Source organism: Tiliqua scincoides, chromosome 1, assembly GCF_035046505.1.
Source record: "Tiliqua scincoides isolate rTilSci1 chromosome 1, rTilSci1.hap2, whole genome shotgun sequence".
Lineage (NCBI taxonomy): Eukaryota > Metazoa > Chordata > Lepidosauria > Squamata > Scincidae > Tiliqua > Tiliqua scincoides.
The window spans coordinates 184,145,719-184,173,537 of NC_089821.1; the positions used below are offsets into that span (position 1 = coordinate 184,145,719).

At 43.1% G+C, this 27,819-nt stretch overlaps 1 protein-coding gene across 1 annotated transcript; it reads left to right on the plus strand.

Annotated features, from left to right (window-relative positions):
* Nucleotides 1–357: 357 nt before the first annotated feature.
* SPACA1 (sperm acrosome associated 1) lies at nt 358–27,237 on the plus strand. Its single transcript, XM_066622717.1, has 7 exons — nt 358–550; nt 2,970–3,026; nt 11,947–12,048; nt 12,864–12,970; nt 14,032–14,167; nt 24,645–24,765; nt 26,758–27,237. Exons 1-7 carry the CDS (start codon nt 358–360, stop codon nt 26,960–26,962), a joined length of 921 nt encoding a protein of 306 aa, XP_066478814.1. The 3' UTR covers nt 26,963–27,237.
* The last annotated feature ends 582 nt before the right edge of the window (nt 27,238–27,819 follow it).

Genomic DNA, 27,819 nt, shown 5'->3' on the forward strand with positions numbered 1-27,819 from the left:
AGGCTTTTGGAGAACCTCTCCGAGGGGTTGCCCTGTGGCTTCATAGCCTGGCCGCGCAATCCCTCCCTCCAGAGGGATGCGCTGGGGAAAGGGTGCTGGGCGATCCTGTCAAGCACTAGCAGGCGGTGGAAGTCCACCAAGGGCAAGGGACGTCCTTGACTCCGAGTCCCCCGGCAAGGGCGGAGGAGGAGGGGCGCGGCGAAGGCTGGGTACGTCTGCGCGGGCAGCGCGCCTTCGAGCCCTGAGCCCGCCTGAGCCATTGTGACGTGTGAATGGTTGCCGCGGGTCGCGCTGGAGGCGCTTCGGCGCAAGGCGGGCTTGGCGAAGGGGAGCCGCCCGCTGCGCGCTCTACAGGCAATGGGGCTGCGAAAGGCCGGGGGCTCAGCGCAGCTGCGCCTCTTCCTGGGGCTGCTCCTCCAGCTGCTGGCCGGGGAGCCCGCGGGCTCCACGAACATCACCATCTCCGAAAGCATCATTTCTGTGACCGCGGGTGGGACGGGACCGGGGCCCGGGCCCGGGCCGGAGCCGGCAGCCAAGCCTGTGGCGCGCGGTGAGCACCTCCAAGCGCGCCCCAAGGGCGGAACTGGCCCGGGGCGAGTGGGCGGAGCCCAGAAAAGGCAGGCTGGAAACAGGCGCCGGGCTTGCCCGCTGCCGCCTTGTGCAAGGCTCCTGCGCCACAGAGCCAGACGCGGGAGCCTTTCGGACTTGCACCAGGGACGCGCCTGCAGGTGAGGCCGAACTTCCCCACCAGAGTCCATGGAGAAGCACCACAGCTGCCCTGCCTGCTTACACCTGAGGAGGCTCTCCTCACACCAGCTTTCTCAGCTGTAAGGAGAGCCTGCTCGGGTGTAAGCAGACAGGGCAGCTGTGGTGCTTCTCCATGGACTCTGGTGGGGAGGTTCGGCCTCACCTGCCACACCCACACCGCACCCCTGACTTGCACCTGTGTTTGTTAAAACGCCACAAGCCCACACGCAGCCTTGCGCCGGCCGGCTGCTGGTTGCGTGTTCCAGTCATTCCCATTCACGCGGAGTGTCTGAATGTGCTTTGGCCACTGTGATCCTAGACACAAAGAGACCTCATGGCAGCGATTTTCAACCTTTTCCAACTCATGGCATGCTGACGAGATGCTAAAATGGTCAAGGCACACCATCAGTTTTTTGACATGGCACACGGCTGGTAGGAGCCTCACAATACCCCAAGGCCCTACTAAGAAATGACCCTCCCCCAGCACCTGCAGCACACCTGCAGACCATCTGTGGCACACTGGTGTGCCATGGCACAGTGGATGAAAATTGCTGTCAGTCAGTGGTGAGTCAGTTGTATGTTTGCGCAAGCCACAGTAGACCCAGGCCCTCCTGGGGTCTGAACATCTCCAGTGTTCTAGCTCAGTATAGTCCTCCACATTGCCTCTTCCTCTCTGCCCCCCTCTTCCTTTTCCAAGCCAGATTGTGGACGGAGAAGAAGGAGCCACGGAGGCAAGTAGGTGGACAGATATGACTGACCCTCCCAGCAGTCTTCTGCCTCGGACAACTGGTTCAGTTGACCTCATGGTTGGGCTGTCCCTGAATTAGACCCCTGGAAGACAGGAAGGAAAATTTTGGAAAATGGCAGAATTAGCAGGGGGGTTATTGTCACTGCAAACTACATGACAGAAGTGTATTAGATAACTTTTTGTTGCTTTGATTGGTTAATGTGAGATAAAGTAGTGTTGCACTGCATGTGCACTGCACAAATACAACAAAGGTACCTTAAAGGCTACCAAAGATTCCCTGTTATTTGTACTTATAGGCTGCCCCTCTGGAATAGAACGCTGATGTAATCCAGGCAGAATATTCCAAATTGCATTTAGCTATATTTTCTGTCTTAAAATTAGAGACATCCTTCTCATATAAAGGCCTAAATGTTTCTTATCTGTGTAAAGATGCAATCCTATGCACTTTTTCCTACGACTCAGTCCCATTCAGAACATGGAGACTTATAAACGTGATGGATTACCTGTTCTGGAAAGATGCCATCCCCTGTGTTAATCTGTGTTAAAAGAAACACAATGAATAAACAATTAAAAACAATAAAAACATAATATCAAGATTATAAAACTAATAAAACCAATATAGAAACAGCAGCAAATTACACTGAAAGCAACATAAAAGCAATAGTAGCCTAAAATGAATATGCATAGCTTCACTGTGATAAGAACAGCCCCACTGGATCAGGCCATAGGCCCATCTAGTCCAGCTTCCTATATCTCACAGCGGCCCACCAAATGCCCCAGGGAGCACACCAGATAACAAGAGACCTCATCCTGGTGCCCTCATTTGCATCTGGCATTCTGACATAGCCCATTTCTAAAATCAGGAGGTTGCACATACGCATCATGGCTTGTAACCCATAATAGATTTTTCCGCCAGAAACTTGTCCAATCCCCTTTTCAAGGCGTCCAGGCTAGATGGCATCACCACATCCTGTGACAAGGAGTTCCACAGACCAACCACACGCTAAGTAAAGAAATATTTTCTTTTGTCTGTTCTAACTCTCCCAACATTCAATTTTAGTGGATGTCCCCTGGTTCTGGTGTTATGTGAGAGTGTAAAGAGCATCTCCCTATCCACTCTGTCCATCCCCTGCATAATTTTGTATGTCTCAATCATGTCCCCCTCAGGCACCTCTTCTCTAGGCCGTAGCCTTTCCTCATAAGGAAGATGCCCCAGCCCAGAAATAATCTTAGTCGCTCTCTTTTGCACCTGCTTAATAGATCTGCTTTGATAGATCTGCTGTAGAATAATGTACTGACTAAACTGTTAAGAAAAGTTTAGTTTCTTCCACATTATTTCACTGACTCTGAAAACTTTATAAACTTTGTTTTATGTTTTAGGCAAAAGGCACAAGGGTTTAAGAACTATGATTTCTTGTAATTGAGTAATTTTACCGTTATTGATCAACTTTGGATAAATCTGCATCTTTTTCAGGTGCAAATCATACAGTACCCAAGCAAGTAGAATTTGGAGTATGCACAGTTACATGTGGTAAGTGGATCAGCAGATGAATAAAACAACATAATTTGGTGGATTAATTTTTTTTCCCTTAAGGAACAATATGCTAACATTAGCAGTTTGGCCATTATAATTTGTATGCCCTCATTCACCTCTCATTGATTTTACTTGATAACTATAATTAACAAAAACAATCCAGTTGATTGTCACTGGAAATTTAGGTCAGATCTGTTGTTTTATTAATTTCACAGCCTTCCAGCTCTTTTTCGTTTATTGGCTCATGAGCCGCCTTCACCAAAGTAACAATTTTCTCTATTTGTGAACATCTGTGAGACGTTCAGAAGCTGAAAGACCTTCTGATGCATCTCACAGATGTCTTCCCACATACAATATTGCCAGCTCCATTAAAGCAAATTGCTTCTATGCAATAGTCTATCTATATTCAACACTTCATACAATTTATTAGTTGTGCTAAGGGTAGTTGAGATCTCATAAAGGAGTGGAAAAAGACAGACTGTTCTACAATGGGATGACCATTGTCTAGTAGCAGATGCCTGTGTTAATGCGGAGCACGTAGAAAATGGTAGTTGGTGCATTTTTGTACAATGTCTCAATTTTCTCAGGTACTCCACAAAGAGAAATCATTTTGTTCTGAACAGAACCTTTTGTTAGATGGGGGTATCAGATTTCTTTAGTAAGGGAGAAAAAATGTTTAGGCTGATTAAACTTAGCTCCTTACTAATGCAGCATTCTTCCTGCCAGGGAATACTTTTGATGCTGAATCTTAACTAAATCTTTTTTACCACGGTTTGCTTATTCAAACGGTGCAAGACAATTTGCAAAGTGCTCGTTTCTATACTTTTATCTGGTTCACATATTTCATCATGGCTTGTCACTATGAATGAAATATTTTTGGATCTTAAGAACATTAGATCCTTTTCTGCACTAATTGTGTCAAGAACTTCACATCCCTTTTAGTCTGATTCAGATGATCTGAGAAACCATAGATAGTGGGATTGTGAGTGCAACAGGAAAGAGCCCTGCTCCCATGTGCTTTCTCTTCCCCTTCTGTTTCCTTTTCTCTTTAGTGCAGAGGTGTGACACAAGAATCTTGATTTGTTAAATGATAGCTTCACATATGGTTCAAACCTTGGGGTTGTGGTTTAATAGCAATTTACAAACCAGAATATGAAACCTGGATCAGGTCCTGTTTTCATATTCTGATTTGTAAACTGTAATTATCATTCTCGGGTTTAGACAGCATGTGGAGCTGTAAGTTAAATAACCAGGATTCTTCCCTCACAGCTAGGCAAACAAAAGGAGAAAGGGAAGACCACATGGGCTCAGCAGTTTTCCCTACCACATTCACAATCCAACCAACCACTGTTTGTTGGATCATCTGAACTGAGAGGTTGATACATTTTCAACCTTAAAATTTACTGCATTTTCTTTTGGACCAAAGCACAGTGACTACAGTTCTCGCCAATCTGAAACCTCAGCAAATTCATATCTCTTCAATACTGTTTTTTTATTCTGTTGTCAAAGCCTCAGTGATTTTGTTGATTTTTTCCCTAAGAAACCAGAAAAGACTTCTCAACATTCTTCTGGTAATGGTTAGAGCTCATTATTGTCTATGTGCTGCAAGCATATTTTTATGAATATTATTATGTTTTTCCTTGTGTTATGTGTTATTTATACAGTATTTTAAAATCCAGGGCTCTGATTGACAGCCCAGGTGACAACAATGATAAAAAGTGCCTTTTACTGGCTTGTCTGCTTCAACAGCCTGTTCGTTCCTAGTCACATCACCCTGTGGCCCAATCCTATCTGGTTGGGCGATGTTGGTATGCTTCTTCCGGGGGTCCTGACTGCCATAAAGCAGTCAGTGCCAATCATAAAATGTGCTAACCCCCTTCCTGGATCCAATCCCATGGTGCAGGTACACACAGTCCTGAGCCATCTATTTAGCTGGCTCAGGTTCAAGTCGACCCTCTGCACTGCAGAGGAGATCTCCTCAACTGCAGGATGCAGTGGTAGCCATTTTGGTACTGCTGCTTTGGGGGGGGGGAGGAAGAATAGGACTGGGCTCCTAGCCATCTCCAGCTTGGATTACTGTACCATTTGATGTGGACCTTGAAGATTACTGCGATTTTTCAGCTGGCACATATTGCTGCAGACTGGCTTTTAGCTGGCATGGTATATTGGGATAGGAATTTCATGATAGGAATTACATTCATTACCTGCATGTTTCCAAGTTCGATTCTAGATTCTAGTTCTTACCCTTAAAGTTTTCAATGGCTTGGAACCTGGATGCTTTAAAGACTATCTTCATTAATATGTGCATACTGCAGTGGTTTCTTCAGGACCCTATCTGGGTTGAGGTGGTCATCCATTAGGAAAATTCTTTTGGCATTAGTGCTATGGAATTCCCTTCAGTCAAGCTTTGGTTGTCATCTAACTTACTTTTTTCCAGCATTTGGTGCAGATTTTGCTCTTCTACAAAGCATTTGGAATGAGTCATATTGTTGGGTTCTACTGAGTTTTTGTTTTGACTTTTGATTATAAAGGCGGACCCTCATATCAGCAAATTCCATATCCACTGATTATTTATTGATTGGATGCCCCCTGTGCCCCCCACAGTCCCATTAAGGGCCAAATGTTATCCACTGATCCAGCTATGCCAGTGGGACATGTACTGCATTCTGCAGTGGGGAGGGGGGCAGTCACAGAGGCCTCCTCAAGGTAAGGAAACATTGGTTTCTTACCTTGTGGCTGCATTACGGCTGCTTCAGTGCTGGAAAATTGGATAGGATAGGGCCCTAAATTACTGGGCAACCCAATCCTAACCTGCCTGGAAGAGGCAGCTGGCTGGCGTGCCCTGCATCCAGAGCAGGGTTGGGGCTGAAAGTGGTGGTGAGGGGCAAGGGGAATCGCTTCCCTTTACCTTATGTTGTGCTGTAGCAGCCCCAATTGGGGACTCAGATCTGTGCTACCTCAAGATTCAGTACAAGTGGTAGCTCCTGGCCTCAACCCCCTTGCTCACCTGCCCCCTGTCCATGAGCCCGCCTGCCCTCCCTCCACCTCGAAACACCTCCCCCCTGCCTTTCCACATCCCCCCAACTCCCGTGCTGGCCTGACTCTGCCAGTGTGGGCTTACATTTACATTGCCCAGGCAGGGCTTAGGCCAGCCTCCCTGCTCTCCCTGTGGCACGAGAGTGCTTTACAGTTGCCGGCTCATCTCTACTTCTGGATTGGGCCTTTAGTTGTAATCTAGAAGCACTTGCAGCACAAGTGTTCTTGTTTAACATTCTTGATGAACTGAAGAGCTGAAAGTTCAGGCAACCAGCCTTCACACTAAAGCAGTGATTTTCAATATTTTCATCTCATGGCACACTGACAACACACTAAAATGGCTAAGGCACACCATTGGTCTTTAGACAATTGACAAGGCACACCATGCTGTTGGTGGGGGGGGGCTCACATCCCCCAATGGCCCTACTAATAAATGACCCTCCCCCAAACTCCCATGGCACACCTGCAGACCATTCATGGCGCACCAGTGTGCCACAGCACAGTGGTTGAAAATGGTTGCACTAGAGGGTGACTAACAGGAAGCAGGAGTTCCTGCTTCCTGTTAGCCTCTCTGGAGCATGCAGGCTAGTTGCCTGCACTTTCAGCTCTTCAGTTCAGCAAGAAAGTTAAATGTATAGCTTCTGTTATACAATTAAGATCATTTAATGGGTGTGTGGGCAGCCTGGGGGGGGGGTCACTATTTATATAGTGTTCCCCTGTATCCACGGTTTCTGTTATTCATGTGGGAGGGAGGATAGGATTGGGCTCTAAAACTTCTGTTGACCCAGCAGATAATTATCTACACATTATCTTCTGGAGACCATTTTTATCATTACTGCTTCTCTTATTCATTGTTTTATCTTTTTGGACTAAAGTTGAATCATGTTTAAATTATCTTCTGATCATCTTTTTAGATCTTTTTGTTTGTACTGATCTCAGTTTAGCATATTATCTTCATTGAATTAATATAGTTCTTCTGTATTATTGATAAACCTTTCAAATTAGACCTGACATGTCAGTCAACTGTGTAGCCCATTAATGCAAGAAATCTCTCAAGAGTTCCCTCCATGAAGGGTATTAACAGTTTGACTTGTTAATACTCTTTGACCTTCATTTCAACTTATATTGTTTATCTCTGAGCCAGTTTGAATGAATTTCTCAAGGAAAGTTTCATTGAGGAAGCTCCATCCTATCCTCCACCATTTACTTCCATGCAACTGCACTGATGCTGCATGTGGGGAAGGGGCAGCAACCTGACAGCTTGAGAAGATAAGTAAAAATATTTTGTACTCACTTCTCTGTAGGCCACCTGGCTGTCAATGGGTCTCCTCAGAACTACACCAGCTATTTTGCTGGTGTAAGCCTGAGGAGAGGTGAAGAGGCATGTTGGATTGGAACAATGAGGATAGCATCCTGGCAAGTGTTGCTACAACCACCTCCTCTACTTGTTTTAGTAGCTATGAAATGATTTAGGCTGAAATCCTAACCACACTTTCCTGAGAGTAAGCCCCACTGAACAAAATAGGACTTACTTCTGAGTAGACCTGGTTAGGATTGTGCCCTTAGTTAATTAATTTTATTTCTTATTTTAACACTTGCATGGGGGCCCCTTAGGTGCAGGGCCTAGTTGGAAACAGTTGGTCCAGTTACCTTAAAGCCACCCCTGACCAGAACCATTACATTGTTCTGGCTCTCAACTTTTAGAATTTTTAGAATTTGGTACTTAAATTCCGTTTACATACCTGGGGTCTGATGTACCTTTGTTTTATAAATGGTTTTGTTGTATAAGTTCAGGATCTGGCACAAGAACTAGAAAACTAGTTGTTTTTTTGTTTTTGTTTTTTAAAGAAAGCAGTTATTATCTGTTGGCAACAGAGTCAAGGAAGTCTCTTTTCATTTGGTTTGATCTCACTTTGAGTGCATTTCAATCATAGATTTACCTCTTGGCCACATATGCAAATCTGAAGGGATTATATAAACAGAACCTTTGTCAACGCTTTGAATGTGACACTTATTCCAAATTTAATATTCAGGTAGTTACAGTTAAGATAGTTTCCTTCTTTGTTATGGTTTAACATGGGGGGAATAATGCAGTTTGTGCTAAGAAAAATTATTTTGCCTTCTCAAATTACATTGTGCTAGGATTCCACTATGTCTTATCCCTGACCCTACCATTTCTTTACTCCACATGCAGTGGAGCCCACTTGCTACAATCATACATCAGCCTCAGGGTGCCTTTTGAGAAGACTGGCTTACCCTAAAGCTACTTAAAAATATTACACAATGTAACACAAAAATTGTTTATGTTGAATATTTAACGTTTCTTTTACAATTTAGGGCACAATCCTAGCCAAGTTTCCAGCTCTGAGGTAAGGGAACAAACATTGCCTTACTTTGAGGAGGCCTCCATGACTGCCCCCTAACTGCAGGATGCAGCACATGCCCCACTGGCACAGCTATGTCAATGCTGGAAATGTGGTTAAGATTGCGCTCTTAGAGGCACTGATTCCAGTGCTAATCTTAGATTTTTGTTTTTGCTATCATCAAAACTTCATCAAAACTTTGTTAGCTATTTTAAATTTTGTGTTTTTTATTAATCCCATTGCCCGATGCATTGTAATACACATTGTGTTATACAACAGTATCATTTTTGGAGTAGCATAACTATTCATGCTATGCCAAAAATAACAGCATTTTTGAAATATGTGCACGAGTAGTAATCGTTCCTATTAATCATTCCCAAAGAAAAATCAAACTATTCAGAAAAATAAAGAATTATTCAAATTTTGTTACACTGTGTTATTTGATGTGAACATCATCTCCACTAGGCAGTTGTGTTATATTTAACAGTTGGGTAGCCGAGTTCTAACTAGCACTGGTGCAGTGGGGCCACGGCCTCCACTGTATTCAGTGCAGCTTAGAAGTACGCTGGAGGTCTCTTTGGGGTTAGGAAATAAGTTTCCCCTTACCCTGATTAACGCCTCAGTCTGCCCAGTAGGGCTACTTGGATCTGTACCAGTTATTTAGCTGGCACAAGTTCAGGAAGCCCTGTGTAGGATATTCAGACCCTGAAATGAGAATAGGATGTGGCAGAGGCCTCCTCCACCAATGCTGCCCCCTCCTGGTTCTGATTCGTCCCCTGTTCCCAAGCCCAGAAATGCCCCCTCCCCATCTCTGTTCACCCTCCCCCAGCCTCTGTCTAATCTAATCTAATCTAATCAAAACTGCTTTATTTTCCACGTGTCTGTTTCCATTCAAACTTGCATAATAGCCATGGATGTAGGTGAAAATGGAAGGGCAGACAAAAGATGACATCATAAGGACACCAGTCTTATATTCAGACACATTCTTGCCAAAGTTTCCAAGAATACGATATTCTTGAGACACAGAAACTCTAATCACAATGGCAGAGTAGCAAAGGGACAAAATGTTCAGGGAGAAAAAAAAACATAGTGACCCTGCATGCATCTTTCTTTCACTCTGATTAACGGCCTAATCTTATGCTGCTATTTACAGCATTTTGCACTCATCACTCCAGAACTAGAAGAGGATGTGTCTCCATTTTCTCTTCCTTTTGTCAAACCCATGGTAGCTAAACTATTATTCCTATGCCCTCCTTCTTTAGAATCAGAAGTTTTTGTATCTTTTACTTGAGTTTAAAAACAAACAGGTCTCCCGAGCAAGAAATATGCCTTTAATAAAAGTGTCAGTTCATTGTTATATACTGTTATATTGTTATATACTTTTATAAACAATGTTTTCTGCATATTTTAAATGAGATTGTTCTTGGTAATGGAACATGAGCCTTGGTCTTTTTTTTTTACAGTTCCAGGAACTGTTGCTGCTTCCCTCTGTCACTTGAAGTAATTTGTCACAAGTTACATGTCATCAAAATTACAAAATTCATTATTTATATTTATGTATATTTGTTATATATATATAGGAATTAATTCAGTATTCAGATAGACTTTGGTATTCTGTTTTCTGTGGTTTTTTGTTTTGTTTTTTGTTTTATTTAAACTCACCTCTCCATTTCTCTGCTGTTAATAAACAAAATATTTCTATAACGGATGGCAATCTATTCAGTATTTACTGGGACTAAACATCCTATTCTCTCCTCCCTCGCAACCCATGTCATCTGGGTACACAGTGTTTGGCAGAAGAAAAGGAGAAAAGCAAAGAAAGCACAGCACTTGTGTTGAATATGTTTGTATTTTTGAAAATAACATGAAGTTCTTAAGTGGAATGTTGTTTAAACCGTTTCTGCCCAATGGTGCAGATACGCAACAGGGATGAAATGTGTACACCTGTGGGGTGGGCAGAAATGGCTTAAGGGCCACAGGGCTGCCAGGTTGTGCAGGATACCACGGCAGTCATTTTTGGTGCTGCAGCAGTCCAGCATGCCGGACAGCTCTGGAATGGGGTTCTGGGAACATGTTCTAGATCACATTCTGCTGTTTGAGACTCATGATGTTCCTGATGATGCTGTGTGACAACACCTCTTTCTAATATGTTCAGTGGGGTTATTGCAGTGGATGCTTCATATGAGGCACAGTAAATCAGAAATATGTACAGGTGTACGTGTCAGTGGAGTCACCACAAAATGGAGGAAAAAACATGGCAAGATATTTTTGGTGGTAATAATCTACAGCAGTGGTTCTCACACATTTAGCACCAGGACCCACTTTTTATCTGTCAGAATCTGCAGGACCCACTGGAAGTGATGTAGTAGTAGTAGTAGTAGTAGTAGTAGTAGTAGTAGTAGTAGTAGTAGTAACTTTATTGTCATTGTGCTACAGCACAATGAAATTTATGCACCTTTGAGATACAAGCATAAATATATACTACAATTCCAACAATCACACTCTACACACTCACCCATACATTCTATATGACATGCATCATAATATAAAAACAGTATAACAGACCATAATGACCAGGAGCATAGTAACAACTATATATGTCATGACCGGAAATGACATCATCAAGCAGGAAAATTTCTAACAATCCTAGGCTGCAATCCTTCTCACACTTAACCAGGAGTAAGTCCCATTTACTATCACTGTAAATAATATATATAGTAGCTTGTTAAAAGTACAAGTCTGTAACATTTCCCCAAATGCAGTCACATACCATGGTAGCATCAAGTCTAACATATTAAAAATAAAATATTGAAAAGAATGGGGTCTCACCTGAAATTGGCTCATGATCCACCTAGTGGGTCCCAACCCACAGTTTGAGAAACACTGATCTACAAGCAACACATGGATCTTAAGAGGGTTTGCTGCATGGTGAAACCAACATGATAATCCAATGACTTCCTTAATAAATACACCCTTTCTGAAATGCCTGATCCTGTGAGGTGTGCAGCACTGTAATTTTCCATTGGTATCAATGAGAGTTATGGATGCTCAGCACCTGATTGGAATGAGCTCATCAGAGCAAAACTGCTCCAGGCACCAGATGGTGGAGGCTTTGAAAGGCCAGGTTCACAAAGGCTGCAAGCTAGCATTGATATTTAAGTTTTAATTAACTTGTTTGTTTTTAGCAGTGCATAAAATGAAAGTGCATATTAAATTATCCTAAAAGGAGAATGTTAAGAGTGACTTTTTATTAGATGATGGGGTTAAGGACCAGAAGGATTTTCAGCTTACCTAGGCAATGGTCTCAGGCACAAATTGATGGCACTTTCCAAATTCTAGATGCAAAAAGGAAATTGATTTGCTGAAGGCTTTCTAAGAGGATTAAGTTTATGTTTATTTCAAAAGGTGAACTAGAAGAGTAGTTAGCTTAAAGAGATTGAAAGCAGGAAAGGATTGGAAACATATCTATCTATCTATATGAGAGACATATAATTTTACTTTTTATGTTACAATCAAAGGTATTGGTATTCGAGAAGTTATATTAACGAATGGATGCCCTGGAGCTGAATCAAAATGTATTGTCCGTGTTGAGGAGTGCAGAGGACCATCAGATTGTGGATGTAAGTAGAACCCAGTGATGCACAGTATTTCCTAGTCAGTTTCAGTAGGCAATGAACTACTAACAGTTGTTTCCATAAGGGCAATTGTTTCATTCTGAGGTAGAGTAATAGTGTAGTACTGCTAAACTACTTTTTAGATGCCTTTAAGCCAGGGCTTCTAAAACTGGGGCGTCACGATGCCCCAGCCTGAGAGACCTGGACTCTGCCCCCATAAGGGGCGGGAGCAGGGGGGAGGCAGCAACACGATCCCCATGATCATGTCTCTAAGGGGGGGTGCAGGGACTGGCATGCACTTACCAGTCCTTGCAGCAGCCTCCTGGAGGTGCAGGGAGCCCTGCGCGACCCTCCGCAGGTCTTCACATGTCTCAGAAAGTGAAAGCGGAGTGATCATGCTCCACTTCTGGTTTTGCAGAGGTGGGGCGCGATCGCTCCGCTTTCACTTTCTGAAGGTTGGGGAGCCCTGAGGAGGGTTGTGCAGGGAAACTGCTGGAGGGACTGGTAAGTAAATGCCATTCCCTGCAGCCCCCTTAGCGAAGCGATCCTGGAGATCACGTTGCTGCCTTCCCCCCACCCTTGTCACCTTCTCTGCTCCCACGCAGGCACTTACTGTGGTCTTCAAACTCCCTGAGAGTTTGAGAACCACAGCTTTAAGCAGTTTAAAATATTAGGTCAGTAGCATGCAATTAAATTCTGTTACAAATTACATTATAATTTTCAAACTCGCAGTCTGGCTGGAATAGTTGTCGGTATTGTGGAGGTATATGCTAACATTTGTTTTAAATGTAGGCACAAGATAACAAAACTGTTTTCTGCAGGGGGAAGACCTATTTCTGAAAGTCTTGAAAGTGTGAAGATACCTTGTATTTATATACCTCCAGAAAATCGGTTTACGTATATTTGGAAGATGTTGATTCCAGACCAGGTGAGCAACTGCATTCCATTCTGTGTATTGCTTGTATTTAATGAATTGATTAAAATGGTAACAACTGTACATAACCTCCTGCTAAAGTGTGTGTGTGTGTAATGCAGCCTACCTCACATCAGTATCTCTAGGCAAGTTTTACTAATTAGACCTAGGTAAAATGCATCTATATCTATACCCCCAAATTTTGATATCATAATCAAAATTGGAGAATCTACCCGAAAGACAAAATTAAAAGCATATGAAAAAATAACATGAAATGAAAAGATTTGAGAAGCCAGCACCTTCTGTCTTATTTCATCATCCTTCCCTAAACAATATTCATTCTCCATCCATGGTCCTATTTCCTTAGGAAGTGTCTTTTAACTCAATAAGAACCCAATCCTATGCATGTTTACTCAGAAATTAGTCCCATTATAGTCAATAATGGGGCTTACTCCCAGGAAAGTGTGGATAGGATTGTAGCCTAAATGCCCAATTTCTTCCTCCCTGCTTGAAGCACAGAAATTCCTCCTTCCTTTAGCTCACACCAGGCTTCTCTTCTTTCAACACATTGCCCAGGGGAGAGAGCAGCAGAAGAAGGAATGACAGACAGGTGGCCATTGCTCTTTGAAAGCTTCTTATGACGTTGTCACCTTATTGCCTATCTTGCCAGATGCCCAGTCTTTCTTATTCAATAAAAATCATAGAATCATAGAGTTGGAAGGGCCCAAATAGGTCATCTAGTTTTGTCCAACCCCCTTCCTTAGACAGGAATAATAAACCACAAGTTTAAGAATAGGCTTTCCTTTGAACTTATTTGAGTTGAATGTGGATTCTGAAGAGGACAATCAGGAAGAGTTGTGAGATGTATGCAGTTCATCCTCCCTTTCCTATCAGAACTGAGAGGGAAATGGAAATTTCTGTATACGGGAGATTTCAGAAGATTCTCTGTTTAGTATATCATAAGGGATAGTTGAAAGAAAAAACAAAACCCCCCATTTGCAAAAGATTTTGGCATAATTCATTATTCCTGATGAGATAATCCAATGTTGTCTTTTTTGTCACTTCTGAATTGATAGCAATCACTCATTCTTCCTAATGACTCGGCTCTTCTGGAGGTACACAGGGATACTCACCCAGTTGCATTTCAGTGTGATACAAAAGAACATAATGAGTTGATTGCAACTGTAAAATATACAGTGTATACAACAGCTGGTAAGTTCATGGAAGTTCATAAATATTTTGTTAGATATTGTTTATGTTAAATAAACTCTCACGAGATTGCCTTGGTATCATGTTAACTGGTAGAAGTCATATAAACCTGCTAAAAAGCTACAAAGAAAGCTATCTACTGCTCAGTGCTGTTGCCCCATCTCTGTAGGTGGTGTGTAATGATAGTTTCCTATGCATAGTTCGATTAAAATGAATGGATAGTGGTCAGCACTAGGGCTTGATAGATTGTGCCCGTACAATGCAAGACAGTTTTGGAAGTTCAAATGTGTGTGCGGGAGCACTGTACAGTTAATTGTAAAACATATATGCCAAAGTAAATGACATTTCTTTCTTATCTGTTAATGTGTTGCCCTGCTGCATCGAATCTGCATATCCTTAGCATTTTCCCCCTCACTGATATCAAAAGACAAGAAGATTAGGCAGTCTAATAGAAGCAGCTGTTGACACCTTGTTCAGCTCTCCCCAGGCCCCCTGTTACAATCTTGCCATGTTGCAGAGTAAGAATTTTACTGATGTTCTGCTTTGCAGATGTCATCATGGATTTTCCCACTCAGAATGGATATCAATTGCAAGGCTTCAAAAGAAGCCTGAAATCAACATGAAAACAATATATACCATTTTTTTCTTTTTGCTATAGCAGTCACCTCCCCTATTCCACTGCAGTTAAGACATACTCATGTTGCTGGGAGGGGCACTAGTGGTGGCAAGAGAGCCCTTGAAAATCCTTCTTGGAAATAAAAATAAAATAATAACATGGGAAGAGTTTATATAAGTGCATCTGGCTGTGAAAACAAAAATATATGAGTATGGTGAGCAAAGATGCTCCTGTATTATGAGAATACACCCATAACTGTTGGTTACAAAATGATTGATATGTTGGAACAAATTCAGAAGGGGACAACAAAAATGTTGAAGGGGGCTGGAAACCGAGTTCAGTGAGGAATGGGTAAAAGAGCTTGGTATGCTTAACCTGGGGAAGGAGAGACATGATACTCATCTTTAAGGCTATCCCATATTTGAAGAGCTGTCACATAGAAGGAGAGGATTTTGTAGCCCGAGACAGGGTTAGAATCAGCAGGATGACGTTGCAGGGATATATGTTTAGGCTAGACAAGAAGAAGAATTTTCTAACTGTAAGAGCTGTCTGGCATTGAAACTGTCAGCCTTGTGCAGTAGTGGGCACTCCCTGATTGGAGATTTTCAAGCAGATGCTGAGTAGACAGGGATGCTGTAGGAGTTGGGGATTGGACTAGATGATCTCCGTAACCCAGTGGTGTCGCTAGGGGGGTGCAGGGGATGTGGGCTGCACCGGGTGATGCGCAGGGGGGGTGACGTGCACTGGGAGGGTGACACGCTAAAATCGTGGTGGTTGGGTGTAACCCCATCATGTTATATACCGTTGGATGCAGAATATCTAGCAGAATGCAATACAAAACACGGGAATGAAATATCTAATTTCTATCAAAAGTTATTGGTAAAAAACCGGAAAACAAAAAATGCATGGAGCCCAATGGAAAGTGAAACCGAACCATATCGTACAATTACTTGTGAGTAGGTGAACGTGCCTTAGTCTTTCTGAAAGGGCAGGCTAAGAGGAGTCCAACAACACCAGAATGGTCCTGATCCAATGAATGTAGCCCCCAAAAAACACCTAAGAAGGAGGTCCCTTCCTCCAAGCTGGCGAATGTATTGAGCCCTATGGAAAGCGAAACTAAGCCACATGGTCACATTTACTTGCGAGTAAGCAAGCGTGTCTTGGCTCCTGGGCACGTCAGGCAAAGGGAAATGTGAGGCCACCAGAATGGTCCTGATTTGATTCAACTGGAGCTCAACAAATGCTCCAGAAGGCCCCCCATAAAAAGAATGAAATACAGGCTTGACAGGGTAAAGTGAAATTTTTTTCTGTTTTAGACTGCAATCCTATCCACACTTTCCTGGGCGTAAGCCCCAACAGTGGCGTAGCTAAGGGGTGCAAGGGGTAGCAGTTGCACCAGGCATCAAGCTTTAGGGGGCAACAAGCTGAGCTTGACACTAGTGACCGAAATTGTGAAAATCTTGGTATGTATAAATAATACCAGCATGTTACGTATCATTGGAAAGGTAATTTAATGCAGGATGCAATGAAATAAACAGCACTGGAATATCTGTTTTCTATCAAAAGTTATGGCCAATTAACCAGAAAATGAAAACACAACTGCCTTGTGGAACAAAAAGTGGATTTGCTTAACTCCAAACTGACCTATGAGACTGTTTGTTCTGAGTGCCAATGAGATGTTATTATGACACAGCATGGAACCAATAACTTTTTATTTATTTACTTAATTAAATTTGATTTTGTCATGCAGGGGGGCTACAAAATGTTCTTTGACCGCAGGTTGTAAATAGATGCCTTAGGTATGCCACTGACTGGGGGGAGGCAGCAGAGCAAGTGGGTGGTAAGCTGCTGAGGGGAGGAGGTGGGATCCTCCCAACTTTCACTTTTTAAAAAGCCTGGGTGTGATGTCACTTCCGGTTGTGACATCACTTTCGGGGCAACATTTTGAGCTTTGCACTGGGCTACACAATCATTAGTTACGCCACTGAGCCCCACTGACTATAGTGGGTCTTACTTATGAGTAGACAGGCATAGGATTGGGCTCTCAGACTTGTAAAGCCAGGTGGGTCCTGATAGTGATATGCTTGAAATATAAGAACTTAAATTGAACTGGGTACTGGGTAGGGGTGAAAATCTTACTGATTCTTTTTTTTGGGGGGGGGGGGTGTTATTGCAGGCAGGCTACAGAGAAAATTGGTGGAACAGGGCTGGTTTTCCCTTATTTATTTATTTTACTTTATTTATAATTATTTATTTTAATTTGCTTTATGATGGGTCCTGGACAGATTGTCATTCTAAAAAGTGGGTCCCAGTGCTAAAAGTTTGAGAACTGCTCCAATAAGGTGTTAGTAAGTTGACACCCTGAGGGAGGTGACACCATTAGTGACCAAAATCACTAAAATCACAGTTTGCAAAAATAATACCATCATGTTATATATCAATCAATGTTTGATTTCATGCAGAATGCGATAAAACAAACTGTGTTGAAATATCTTTATTCTATCAAAAGGTACAGCCAAAAAACCAGTGGGGGTGGGGCGATGGTAGATCACCACGCACACCACCTGGAGTGGTGCCCCGCCCACTGTATGGGGTGACACGCTGGCCTCCCGCACTGGGTGACGCGAACCCTAGTGACGCCACTGCCATAACCCTTCCAACTCTGACATTCTCTGACTCTAAGTGGGAAATAACCTTGAGAGGCTGCTAAACCAGAACGAAAAAGAATGAAATATTTCCTTTGGGCAAAGACACGATTGGCAGAGATCAACTATTAATAGAACTAGATTTGTAGCTAGACTGAAGGTGCAATCCTAACCCCTTATGTCAGTGCTTTCCAGTGCTTTCCAGCACTGACATAAGGGCAATGCAGCTCCAAGGTAAGGAAACAAACATTCCTTTACTATGAGGAGGCCTCCATGAGTGACACCCAACTGCAGGATGCAGCGCATGTCCCATTGACACTGCTATGCCAGTGCTGGAAAGCACTGACATAAGGGGTTAGGATTGCCCTGAGTGATGTATTTTCATTGGATGTCATGGAATATTATTTGATTGCTGTTTTTTTTGGAGGGGGGGGATTGTAACTGTTAACATTTTAAACATTTGTCGGTATGTTTCTGTTCATTTTAATTCATTCCTTATGTGCTAAGCGTAGTAGTCTATAAGTTTTGAAATATGGGTAGCTGAATCTTAAGTGCACTGGCACAGCCAGGCCACGTGGCCTGCACTGCATCCTATGCAGCTTAGGTGGCTGAAAGTCACCTCAGGGTAAGGAGATATTTTCCGCTTTACCCCAGGAAAAGCCCTAACCACCACTATGGGGCTTCTTGAATCCATGCCAGCTATTTAGCTGATGTAAATCTGGGAAGCCTGGTTATTGCTCCTGGCCTGGGAGTGGGGGTTAGGATGCAGTGTCTGCCATTCCCCGATCTGCCTCCTGTTCCACTCTCTCCCACCCAAAAATGCCCCCTCCAAATGTCCCTCCTGCCGCCCTCTCCCACCTCCCTGTGCTGCTCGGCTTGAATTTACCTGTGTTGGCCGCCACGGAATGAATCCAGTGCCAGCAGGCTGGCACACATCTTTGTTCTGATGCTGTAGGATCTTGAGTAGGCACAAACGTGCCTTAAGGCCTGCGCCAGCTCAGCATGAAGATAGGACTGTACTGAAAAGTGAATGTAGAAATAATTATGGATTTAATGTGGGAACGGGACTGGCCATGGGGATCAAAAAATTTAATCAGGCTTCATTGAGGAATAGTTCTAGAGAGTTATCTGACTTTTAAATCTAGTAGAAAATTAGAAATGCTTTTTGATAGATATCTCCCTTCTGGTCCCAACAGGGATACATATTACATTGTAAACATTTGAAAAGCCTCATTGGTTTCAATTCACTGAACTTAGAGCCCAAACCTATCCAAAGTTCCAACACCGATGTAGCCACAGTACAGTCCCAAGACAAGGGAATAAATGTTCCCTTGCCTTGAGGAGGCCTCTTGACTGCCTTTGCAACGCAGGCTGCAGCATGCGCCCCATTGGTACGGTTGCATTGGCACTGGAAAGTTGGATAGGATTGGGCCCGTAGTGTCATGATTAAGTGTTTTTGGTGAATTGGGACCAAACAGAGATTCAGCTATGTTTATATTTGGTACCAGATTTTTCGTGCAATTAATTCAGCAGTTCTACACAAAAATGAAGCTACTTGGGAGGGAAAAGGTAATAAGCCTTCATTTTGTTGTTGAGAACAGCATAATTAACCTCTCTAAGACCTAGCCTTGGAGTGACTTTCTGAAAAGGGTTTCTAAATAGTGATGGAGAAAAATTCAGAAATGAAGCAGTTCAGAGAATGAGATCCTTCTGGTTTGAAATTCCATGTTGCAATACAAGCTGATCCCAGATCTATGAACTCAGGCCTGATTCACAATGCATTCATTGCTATCAGCAACCTCCACTCCACTATTCCTCCCACTAGTCAAGCAAACTTACCTTTGTCAAGAAGGAGGGGGAACTGGTGGCAGAGAGAGCTTCCTAAAGAAAGACCTCCTCTTTAACTCCTTCTTGTAGGCCATGTTCTTAAATGGCATGCCCTAGAGAGAATTTCCTGCTGGGACATATGGAATCCATGGTTTCTTATGCCTCTCAGTTCAAAGACTTGAACTGAGAGGCATAAACAACTCCCATGCATGCCAGCAGCAAGTAATGCTCCTCAACATACTCAAGAGCATCCAGGCCAGTTAAGGTTGAGGAATACAAAGGCTCCTAAGTCCTCCCTGTTGCCTGGTCAATACAAAGGGAAAGGAGCAGCAAGGCAGGGGGAGGCATTTGCTATAGAAGCTGCTGAGGGCCCCCCCCCATTCTATTATGTTCTCTAAGAATTCTTTATCCAAGAAGATAGAAGAGATCAGAATTTTTAGGGGGGGGGAGCCACTAAATACTATACAGGAATTTTGCAGTTCTGAATCAGACTTTTTTTTTAATAGGCCAGACCAACTATTAATGGACTGTTAGTGATTGAACTGATGATCTATAGTTCCTTGGAGAATACATTTGGATTTGATAGACTGGACTGAATGTGAGAAGCTTTAGATGGAAATTATAAAGTGTTCTGTTTTGATGCAGTCTAAGCTTTTGTCTTCTTCACTGTTGGTTTTTTTTTTTTCTTGGATGGCTGTACTTTGAATTTGTACTAATGTGTAGTAGACTCACTTCAAGATAAGTGCTGCAACTCTAAACCAGAAAATCTGTGGTGCGAGCAGAGGTTGGCTCTCTGCCAGAGTAGTGTTGACTCTGAATAGTCCCTTCCTATCCTCATTTCCAAGGTACAAAACAACCTGTAATTCTTGTTAACTTTCCTTCATGTCAAAGTGAAAACTGAAAGGGCAAATGTGGCTGACTAATTGCCAAAACTGCAGAAGAACAGGGAATGTATGGTTTATTGCATTCTTTGTTGCTCTTCCTATAGTTGGTTTTTAATGAAGATGAAATAGACCCATGTTCCTGGTAGAAAGACAGGATTGCTTCATATTCTGTGGCAAAAAGAAGAAGATATGTAGCATCAGTAGCTGTGTCTGATAAAATAAGCGGGCATGAATTTATTTATTTATACACGTATTTATATACCGCCTTTCTTTGGTTGTCAGATTTCTCCTCAGACTTTAATCCAAGGCGGTTTACATAGGCAGGCAGGCTGTTCTAAACCCCCATAGGGATTTTTACAATTGAATAGTTCTAGTCTTTCATAGAACTCCTCGTTCCAGCTGGATTCCTTCCCTGTCTGGTCTCTCTCTGGCCCTTCGCCTCCCACGCTCCACTTGACGGCAACTCCTCTCTGCCACTGAGGGTCAGCTCATCAGTATATCAGCGTGTTGTCAGTTCTCGGGTACTTCCGGTTGTACTTCTGGTTGTTTCGAACTGGCAGCCTCAGATCTTCAGGCATACAAGGTGGCAGCTCTACCAACTGAGCCAGACCTCCTGCCCTGAATTGCTTGAGAATCCTGCTTGAGAATTCTCAAGCTCTTCTTGGGAAAAATTAAGAGTGAGAAACAAGGAATGACTTTCTGTGTTGCTGTGAAGTAAAACTGGCTACTGTCCAGAGATGAAATCCTAGACTACCTGCTTTGATGTTCTGGCTCAGAAAGCCTTTGTTTATGTTGAGTGACTTGTGAATCACAGCGAACAGTACCAAGTGTTAGATTTGGCTAACTTCAAATGGTGTTTAATCCAGCCTTTACATGGATGTTTTGTATTCCCTGTTGGTTCTTATGTTGTTTGTGTTGTGCTGCTTTGGGTTTCCCTTGGGAAAGAAAAGTGAGATACAAAAAGGCAAATGAAATCAATGAAAAATGGATAGGAGACAAACCCTCAGTTCATGGGCTATATTAGTTGGCTTCTTGTAATAATGACAATTGTGCTAAGCATTTGTATAGCACTTTTCAAAGTGCTTCATGTTACCTTGTGAGTCTTACAATGAACCTGGAAGATAATTATTGCTCCCATATTATAGAGGGAGTAGTTTGCATAAAGCTGCCTAGAAAGTTCATGGCAGAGGTCTTTCTGATTCATAGTGTCTTAACCACTGTGCTATACTCTCTGACCAGTTCTTGTGATCTTTGCACTCTTCTGTTCTTATTTTCTAATCTTGTGCATTTGCTTACTCTATCTATGAGGCTAGTGTAACATCACTGCAATATTTGAGTTTCATACATGTTTCATGATACTACAGTGATGTTGCAGTTGGTTCAAGTGTCTGCTTCCCCCCCCCCTTGTACCCCTGAAGCATTTCCGTGTCAAAGCAACAAGTCATAGTATCAATCATGAAATATTACTTGTTGTTCTTGATTTTTGATTGACTACCTTTTCTCAGTGAGAAACTGAGAATAGTTCTCTTGAAATGAAGTGGTTTGGCGGTTGGGGAGAAGATAAGGAAACTACTTTTATATCATTATTTGAACTTCCGACTTCTCCAGGCACTGTTTGCTATACATGTTCTTTAGAACACTGTACCATTAAGACCTGCATACTCATCCCAGCTTGGAGGCATAAGATCACATTACACAGTACATTTACATGCTTGGAGGTGATGTGTTTGCTTTTTACTCTCTAAATAGCAGCACCATTGGGAAATTTTCATCCTGGGGCAAATAGCAACCACAAGGTTGGCATTCCAGGTGAGAACCTTAGTGAGTTTGACGTAGCTCAAACCACAGTTTTCCAGTTTGGACTCATCAGCATCACAGTGACTTAAATAAATGAGGAAGTAATGCAGTAACATCCCAATCCTAATTTGCACTGGAACAGGCAGACCGACTAACCTGTGCTGTTAGGCGCAAGATTAGCTTCCAGCTGGAGCACAACTTGGGGTTAGGGGATATTTTTCCCCTTTCCCTCTGTCGCCTACCAGTCACCACTGTGGGGCTACTTGGATCTGTGCCAGTGAATAGAAGATTGCTTCTATTGATTCTTTATACCTGTTGTTAATGGTTTTTTCTCCCTTGGTTTTAAACAGTTTTGCACTAATAGGTAGAAATCAACAACACACTTGTTCTTCCTCGCTTCCTATTCAACCACTGCATAGAAAATCCTGCTTATGAATAAGTGAATTCTACATATGGCCTTTCTACTGCACCATTGCTCTGTTCCACACTCCAGCCTATTTTGGTTTTTAACTTGCTTTTGACAAACCCAGTGACATAAGGCAGTTTATTCATGTTTTCTGATAATAGTTCTGCGGGGGAGGGAATGTGTTGTAAGGGCAGGGGGATGATTCTCCTCCTCTTGCCATGTGCAAAGAGAGCCAGACAGGATCCAGAGTGTGCTCCTTGTTCCGTCACCCATGTGAGTTGAGTGTATTGGCAACAACATGGGAGGAGGTGGAGGCAGCAGCTGGCCAGTTTTCAGAAATGGCAGCATCACCCACATGAAAATGAGACTGTTGGCTGTGCCAAGGCAATCTTGTAGTGTAGTTTTCATTAATTCAGCTCATTTCCTATTCAGGCAGAGGCTGTTACATTGCAGCATGTTGGCCTGTAAAGTGCAGGTGACACATTAGCCATTTGTCATTGCCTGGTATGGAATACGGAATGTCAGTGACAGTGATGGTGTGCAGAGTATTGAGCCACTCTGATGCTGCTGCTGATGAGAAATTAAATACTCCCACTTCTTCCCGTCTTCTTAGGAGGGCAGCAGTCCCAGGACAGCTTTTCTTTTCGAAGGATCTGTTTGCTTTCCCTGCAGCTGGTATCTACAGAGATTCTCCTCTCCAGCACAGAGCAGGGAAAACAGAAGGACCTGGGGTGTGGCATGCAGCTTCCATGCCTCCTCAGGGTTAAAACTCTCAGTCTGTCAAAACCAATTTTCCCTACAAGGGAGGGGAGATATTTACTGTTATGAGTGGTGAAGTAGGAGGCACTGAAATTTCTTTGCCAAAATCTGTTAAAACTACTTGTGCTATGCCAGTCAAAAAATGGAGACCCCATTTGGGCAACAAAATTCAAATGCTGGTCTAATGCTCCCTGTCCAATGCAGAGAAAATTATCATGGGTTTTTTCTCCCCTGTGTCCAATGCTAGGAATATATAGTAATATATGCTAGGGAGATAAACATTGACTTCATCCATTTTGTCAGCTTGGTCTGATTTACATGTTAACTTCACAAAGTTATTGCTGCCACGGAGTCACTTCTCTGTAGTCATGTCAGTCATGTCAAGCACCAATCATGTGTGTGTCAAATCTTCAGGGTAGTGATGAGAAGGATCACCTGTCCTCTGGGAAATCTAGTGCTACTCCCCACCCTGAGATCACATCAAAACCACATGTATAGTCATGCCTTGGCTGTACACAGGAGTTGATCTCTCACTGTCACCAGAAATGCAGGATAAAGGGTCATGTTTCCACCCCTTCACCCACCCATCAACAGCCCTCATACTGAGATATCTGAGGAGGGGGAAGGATGGGAGTATCTTGCCTGATCTCCTTGCTTCACTTCTCTTTTATCCATACATCTCCATATTGTCACTCACACACACTCAAGCCTTCCCTGGGTAGTTTGCAAGGCTGATGGGCAGCCCAATCCTGAGCTTCCCAGTGCCCCCTGGAGCAGCAGTGCCAAAGTGGCTACTGCTGTATCCAGTGGGTGCCAGGAAACCAGCAGGAATCTCCTTGGGGGGAGGGCACTTTCATCCCCTTTCCCCAGGGGAAGCCCCAAGCCCTGCAATGGGGCTTCTCAAGCAGGATGCAAAAGAACACCAACAGATAGCTGGGGTATGGCGTGCCAGTTACTCTCCCCCTGCTAAATAAAAGAGGAGCATCCACTGGAAAAAATGCCTCTTACCCAGTTAGCAAGTGTAGACCTTATGCTCATTAACATGTGATATAAGTTTTTTTTTTTAAAGGGTGACCTTATTGCAATTTAGTAAATCTACCTTGCTAGTAAAAGCACTGTCATAAATGCTTGTGCTTTTTTAGTTTCTCCATATGTCAGTCCTTTCCCAAAATTTCTACTTTTGTACTCTTACTCTTTCCTGGTGTGTTGCCGTCTTTTTCTGACTGCATATCAAACTGTTCACAGTATTCTCAGAAACCGTTTTATTTAAAGTTATAGTGAGGGGCTGCCTTGTAACTGATCTGCCTATCGAAAGATTTTCCTTCGTACTGCTCAAAATTGCTGTTTTATGCTTTACAGAAATATGCACAACTTTAATCAAATTTCCTTTTTCCTGTGACATTTAGAACTTTTACTGATGCCGTGTAAGACAGCGTAGGTGTATAAAATCCTTTCCCCCCATCATCTGAACTCACTTATAGCAGGTTCAGATTGCTATCTGGCATTTAAGGGGAGTTACCAAAATAACGGTATTGCTTTTCTTTAGAACTGGAAACAAGAAGGCTGAGAAAGCCAAACACAGATGTACTACTGATGTTTGTCCTTGTTGCTGGAGTTATTGTTAGTGTTGGCGTGATTTTTGCAATAATCTTCATCACTCTTAATTGGTAAGTAGTCATGTATATTGTCGGCTTTGCAGTCGGGTAACATAACTAACTTTTACCTGCCAGAAATGTAGTGCAGATCAGGGACAGGTATGGAAGGATGTGGGAATTGCACAAGATATCTGCAGTACATTCAAGGACAAATATGAAAATGGTTGGTGCAGAAATACTTTTGTAGTGGAAGAGGAAGGAAAGAATTTTTAACAGTGCCATCTCTAGACATTTTCATACCTGAGTTGAACACACCCCTGGTTCATTGTGTGTCTTACCCTTGACACACCCTGTGAAACAATTGTGAGCCCTCACTGGATTCTGCCATTAAAGCATTTACTTCATACCATTTCATTGAAAGGCCAGCCATCTTTTTTTTTTTTTTTTAAAGCTATGTTCAGAATGTGGGCAGAGATGGTTTAACTGGTGGCAAAGGAATTTAGAATAAAATGTGTAGAGAACTAGGAAAGGCACTACATGTCAGGTGAACAATGAGAGCCTGAAACTTAGGGAGAAGGGAACAGCTCCTGGTAAGGGAGGCCAGGGTAGTTCAACAGGTCTGTTTCCTTTGCCAGTGCTCCCTGGCAGTTCTCTCATTCTTCCTCTCTTTTTACTTATTATCGCACACATACTTTGCCACTGCTTCCCCCCAGCCTGTTTAAGGAAGCAACTGGGAGTTGGAGGAGCACAGTGGAGCAATCCTGGAGCAAAGTGGAAGCAGTGGAGCAAAGCCTGCTTCCTCTTTACATGTCCAGCTGCCTCCTGCTTGTGTTTTCTCATGTTTGAACAAATAGGATGGGCAGAGAAGGCTGGGAACTCCCAACATTCTCCACCAAGCCTGCTTGTCTGCACATGGGCGGGCAGGCACAAGCAGGAGGCAATGGCAGACAGAAAGGTAACAGGAATGAAGGGTCGCCTCCTCCTTTCTCTTACCATTTTGTCTGCTGCCACCTCCTGCTTGTGCCTGCCTGCCCATGTGCAGACAGTTCATGCAAGCAAGCAATCTCATGCAAGATTGGAACAAGTTCACCCTACTGCCTCACGGTGCAGTGCTGCTGTTGCATTTGCTCATGGCAGCAGTGGTGGAGAAAATGCTAGGTCACTGCTGCACTGATCCTTCTCTCAGTCACTGGCATCAGAGTGCCAACTGAAGCAACTGGGAGGGCAGCGTGCCAGAGGGGGACAGTGGACAGGCGTGGTGGATGGGGCGTCCTTCACCAGTTTTCCACCTCCACCAAAGTAGTTGCTTCAGGCAGTCTCTGGGCCAGGCCTCCAGGTAGTATCATGGCAGAATGCGCACAGAAGTGGGAGAAAAGAGCAAAGGGAGATGAAGACAAATTTCAATCCAAGGAGTGGAATGAGTGAGAAGTAGAATCAGAGGAAACAAGAGCAGAGAAATGCAGAAACCAAGGTTTACATGTCAGGACTACAGAGAAAGAATTACATTAGAAGAATGATCAAAAAGCATTACTTCCATTTTAAGGTACTAAGATGAGAGGCACGATAGTTTTTTCCCAGAATTGATGATGGTTTGAAAGAGGGATTGCTGCTACTGGTGTGTACATTCATCCCACTTTTCCCTCTGCTAATTTGATTGATGGGCAAAAAGCTTATTTAAGCAGATAAAACAAAAGACAAATGTGTATGCACCATGCAGTGGTTTTCCCGGAGGGGCGCCAAATGGTAAGTTTTGCAGGCGCCTCAACATAACATGTGAGTGGCCCCTTCCCCTCACCTCCTAAGCCATTCCGGATGGTGAGAACAACGTGGAAGAGATGCCTCCGCATTGCTCTCACTGCTTGGAATGGTTTCGAAGGTGAGAGGGAGGGGCTGCTTACATGGCACTTTGAGGCACCTGCAAAACGTACTGTTCCCCCCCCCCCGAGAACACCACTGGCACCATGCAAGTGAGTCTGTCCCCCGTCACTGTCAAGTCTGTCTTCCGGCTGAGTAAAAATCTTTCTTAAATTTGCTTTATGGGCTGATTGTGACTTTTTCTTGAAGGGCTTCTGTGAAATCCTTCTGGCAAACAAAAGTTTGTAAAAGAGAAGATCAAAGCTCACAAGGGTCCTTGAGAACCTTTGAAGACTCACCCGGGAATCCAGCGACAGCAGAGGCATCTCAGAGTTCGCAGCTAGAAACTGTACAGGAACAAGCCTCCACTTCTTACCAAGAATGGAACGCAAGAGGCGGGAAGGAAACTTTTTAGACAGAAAGAGATTTATTTTAAACACACAGATTATATTAAAGAATGCTCATAATATTAAGAGTATCAATTCTGAGAAGTGCTTTTTGCTGCTTCAGTGAACCTGGTTCGTGAATATCGAGATAGTGGTGTGAAACTGCAACAGCCAGAGTTAAAGACTGATTCTGTCCTTAAGATTCATGCGGTTCAGCAGGGGCTGCTGCCTCACTGCTGAGGAAAACCAGGAGTGAATTTTTTTTCCCCAGGAAGATGTTAACAGACTTGCACAATAAATACATTGGCACTCCGATTCTCAACATTTATGCTGGTGTGTCTGTCTTTGACATATTTCGTGCTTTGTGCGTAATGATATGTTACTGACACATTGCATGCTATGAACTTGCATGCACTTTCCATGCAAATAGGCCATGCAAGCCACTATCTAGCATGGACCTCTGTGCCTTGAGGTCTGTTAAAATTGATGGGCTTAACTGCACTTAACTCTGCACTGAGTTGTGGTGTTGACATTTAGCTGCCCTTATGAAGATTATCTTTTGCATAGTGTCCCTCATGGTATCAGCCTTTTTCAGAGCTGAAATAAGGTCACACTAGGGCAGCATTCTGCCCTAGTTGGCTATATGTTGTAATGAACAAAAAACTGCTCTTCTTCTGTAAGATAATGAAAATCACATGTTATATTTGCAAAGGTGGACAAAAAGATTGCATTTGACAATGACAATGTTTATGTAGGTAAAAAGCTATTTGTTACATGTGTACCAAGTTTCCTTGAAGAAATTTCCTTTCCTGCCAGCACTGCTATAGGTCAGGTCAAGTCCCACTTTGAATTTAGGACTAAAAAAAATGGCAATAGGATTAATTTT